Here is a 3488-nt window from a genome sequence, read left to right as displayed (position 1 = left end):
GTTAAATATGTTTTTGGTCCCTATAAATATACAAACTTTTCGTTTTAGTCCCTCTAAAATTTTCCTTCAACTTTTAGTCCCTTAAAAATTTTCCTTTTTCACTTCTGGTCCCTCTTTTAAATAAAATCATATGTAAAATTCATATTTTTGAATAAAAATTTGCAGAAAAATTCATAATATTATAAGAATATCTCCCAAAAAAAATTAGAATTTTTTAAGATAACATGAATTTAATATGAATTTATACATTTTTACGGTTAAAAATTCATATTTAATTCATGTTTTGTTAAAAAATTCTATTTTTTTCTGGTAATTTTTTTTACAATATTCTACACATTTCTGCATAATTTCATTAAAAAATACAAAAATTAATTTAAAAATAGGGACCAAAAGTAGTGATTGAAAATTTTATAGGGACTAAAAGTTGAAGGAAAATTTTAGAGGGACCAAAACGAAAAGTTGGTATATTTATAGGGACCAAAAACATATTTAACCCTAAAAATTAAATACCACAATTTAAATACTACTAATGTGTGTAATTTATTTTATGTGGGACTCCCACTCTCTATTTTTTTTAATTCACATCACACTAGCTCAAAGTCTTATTAATTGTTTGGCTAAATTACATCATGGGTCCTTTAAGTTTCAGGTTTGTAACAAATTGGTTTTTAAGTTATTTTGGTCACACATAAGTCTTTTATTTTATTTTTTGACAAAACACATAAGCCTTTTATGTTTAAGGTTTGTAACAGATTGCTCTTTAAGTTATTTTGGTCACACGTAAGTTCTTTAAATTTGTAAACGTTTTTGATTTAGTCATTTAAGTTATTTTGGTCACACGTATATTATGCATTGTTCTCAACTGAGTTAAACTCACGAGGACAAAGAGTTTTGTTATTCATTTAAGTTAGGGTTTCCACTATCATAAAAAGGGTCAAGCAAGAAGAAAACCTACCAACGACGTATTCATGGCGAGGAAATATGAAGGACTTGCTGTGGGAATAGACCTGGGCACAACATACTCTTGTGTTGCAGTGTGGCTGAAACAACACTCTCGAGTTGAAATCATTCACAATGATCAAGGCAACAAAATAACACCTTCTTGTGTTGCTTTCACAAAAGATCAAAGGTTTATCGGTGATGCTGCTAAAAACCAAGCCGCTGCCAACTCTCAAAACACTGTTTTTGGTAATATCAATTCATTTACTCCTTTGAATATTTGTTTTTATTATTTCTTTGCTATTTTACATGACTATTAAGCAAAGAGAGAATTTTTTAAACGGTTCCAAAACTAAAATGTTTGTATATAGGTTTTGAACTTACTTTTGAATAATCTATAATGGTTTATTTTTTAAAAACTCAAAAACCAAATTACAAATTATTTAAAAGTTCAAAAGCACAATTACCTATACTAATAATTTATAGTTCGTGGATCTATTAAAGAGTTTCCCTAATAAATTATGGACCAAATAAATAATTATACCTTATTAATATCATTTTTTTCAGATGCTAAGAGGTTAATTGGTAGGAAGTTTAGCGATCAAGTTGTTCAAGATGATATAATGTTGTGGCCATTCAAGGTCACTGCTGGTGTCAATGACAAACCAATGATTACGGTTATGTACAAGGGCCAGGAGAAACAACTTTGTGCTGAAGAAGTATCATCGATGGTACTCACAAAGATGCGAGAAATTGCTGAGGCATATTTAGAATCACCTGTTAAAAATGCTGTTGTTACCGTACCGGCTTATTTCAATGATTCTCAGCGTAAAGCCACTATAGATGCTGGCTCAATTGCCGGCCTCAATGTTATTAGGATAATGAATGAACCCACTGCTGCAGCTGTTGCATATGGCCTTGACAAGAGAGCTGATTGTGTTGGAGAAAGAAATATTTTTGTGTTTGATCTTGGTGGTGGCACTTTTGACGTTTCTATCCTAACTATTAAGGATAACATCTTCCAAGTTAAGGCCACTGCTGGAAACACTCACCTTGGAGGAGAGGATTTTGATACTAGAATGGTAAACTACTTTGTACAAGAGTTCAAGAGAAAGAACAAAGTGGATATTAGTGGAAGTTCAAAAGCCTTAAGGAGGTTGAGAACTGCTTGTGAGAAGGCAAAAAGAATACTTTCGTTTCTTGTTGTTGCAACTATTGAGGTAGATTCTTTATTTCAAGGCATTGATTTTTCTTCATCGATCAATCGGGCAAAGTTTGAGGAATTGAATTTAGATCTTCTTAATGATTGTATAAAGACTGTTGAGAGTTGTATTATGGATGCAAAGATGGACAAGAGTACTATAGATGATGTTGTACTTGTTGGTGGATCTTCTAGGATTCCCAAAGTCCAACAGCTATTACAGGACTTTTTCAACGGGAAGGAGTTGTGCAAGAGCATTAACCCTGATGAGGCTGTAGCTTATGGGGCAGCTGTTCAAGCTGCTTTGTTGAGTGAAGATGTTAAGAATGTTCCAAATTTGGTGCTTCAGGATGTTACACCTTTGTCCCTTGGTAGGTCAATAATAGGAGATATCATGAGTGTGGTGATTCCTAGGAACACTTCCATTCCTGTGAAGAAGACACGAGAATATGTTACAGTTGCAGATAACCAATCACGTTCCTTGATTGAGGTTTATGAGGGTGAGAGAACGAAAGCCAGTAACAACAATTTGCTTGGTTCCTTTTATCTTTCTGGTCATACCCCTGCTCCCCGCGGCCTCATTTACGATGTATGTTTTGCTATTGATGAAAATGGTATTTTGACAGTTTCTGCTAAGGAAAAATCCACTGACAAAATGAATGAGATTACAATAACAAATTACAAAGATAGGATGTCAGCTGAAGAAATTAAAAAATTGATTAAAGAAGCTGAGAATTACCATGTTGAGGACAAGAAATTCCTAAGGAAGGCCAAAGCAGTGAATGCATTGGATGACTACATTTACAAAATGAGAAATGCTTTGAAGAAGACGGATATTAATATAAAGCTCTCCTCAGAAGAAATTGAGAAAATTGAGTCTGCAATTGCAACTGCCACAAATCTGGTTGATGAGAATAAGCGGCAAGTTGAAATAGATGTTCTCGAGGATCATCTGAAAGGGCTTGAGAGTAGGATGGAACAAATTATAGCCAAGACTGTTTAGTTTTTTATATAATTTTTATATTAAGATTTGAAGTATTTTCTTGCTGTTTAGTATGCATTTTCTAATACTTAAGTTTTCATACATTTTAAGTAAACATGAGTTTAATCTACTCTATAGTCAGTAGTCTTCTCCAGAAAAAATGGATTTTTTTTGTTTGTTTCATGCTCAATGATGTATTGATTTTTGAAAGTTTTAAAATAACGTCTTAGCAGTTATAAATTTTAATGGAAAACAGATCATGTCTTACCAAACAAGAAAAACTTTTAGTAATGAACTTTTAGTAATGAAAACAAACCATTGACAAGATGCTAAACTTTAGAACTGTTCATGGCTGTTACTTCATTT

The 3488-nt window shown here is 32.5% G+C and overlaps 1 protein-coding gene across 1 annotated transcript; it reads left to right on the top strand.

Moving 5' to 3' along the window:
- Positions 1 to 312: 312 nt before the first annotated feature.
- Positions 313 to 3237, top strand: LOC146945106 (heat shock cognate 70 kDa protein-like). The gene is made up of 2 exons (XM_085743468.1): positions 313 to 1188; positions 1507 to 3237. The coding sequence occupies exons 1-2, from the start codon at positions 969 to 971 to the stop codon at positions 3141 to 3143; spliced, it is 1857 nt and encodes a 618-aa protein (XP_085599594.1). The 5' UTR covers positions 313 to 968; the 3' UTR covers positions 3144 to 3237.
- The last annotated feature ends 251 nt before the right edge of the window (positions 3238 to 3488 follow it).

Source organism: Medicago sativa, chromosome 2 (genome assembly GCF_051527215.1).
Source record: "Medicago sativa cultivar Bolivia chromosome 2, Bolivia_mono, whole genome shotgun sequence".
Lineage (NCBI taxonomy): Eukaryota > Viridiplantae > Streptophyta > Magnoliopsida > Fabales > Fabaceae > Medicago > Medicago sativa.
This window is presented reverse-complemented; position numbering and strand designations above follow the sequence as displayed.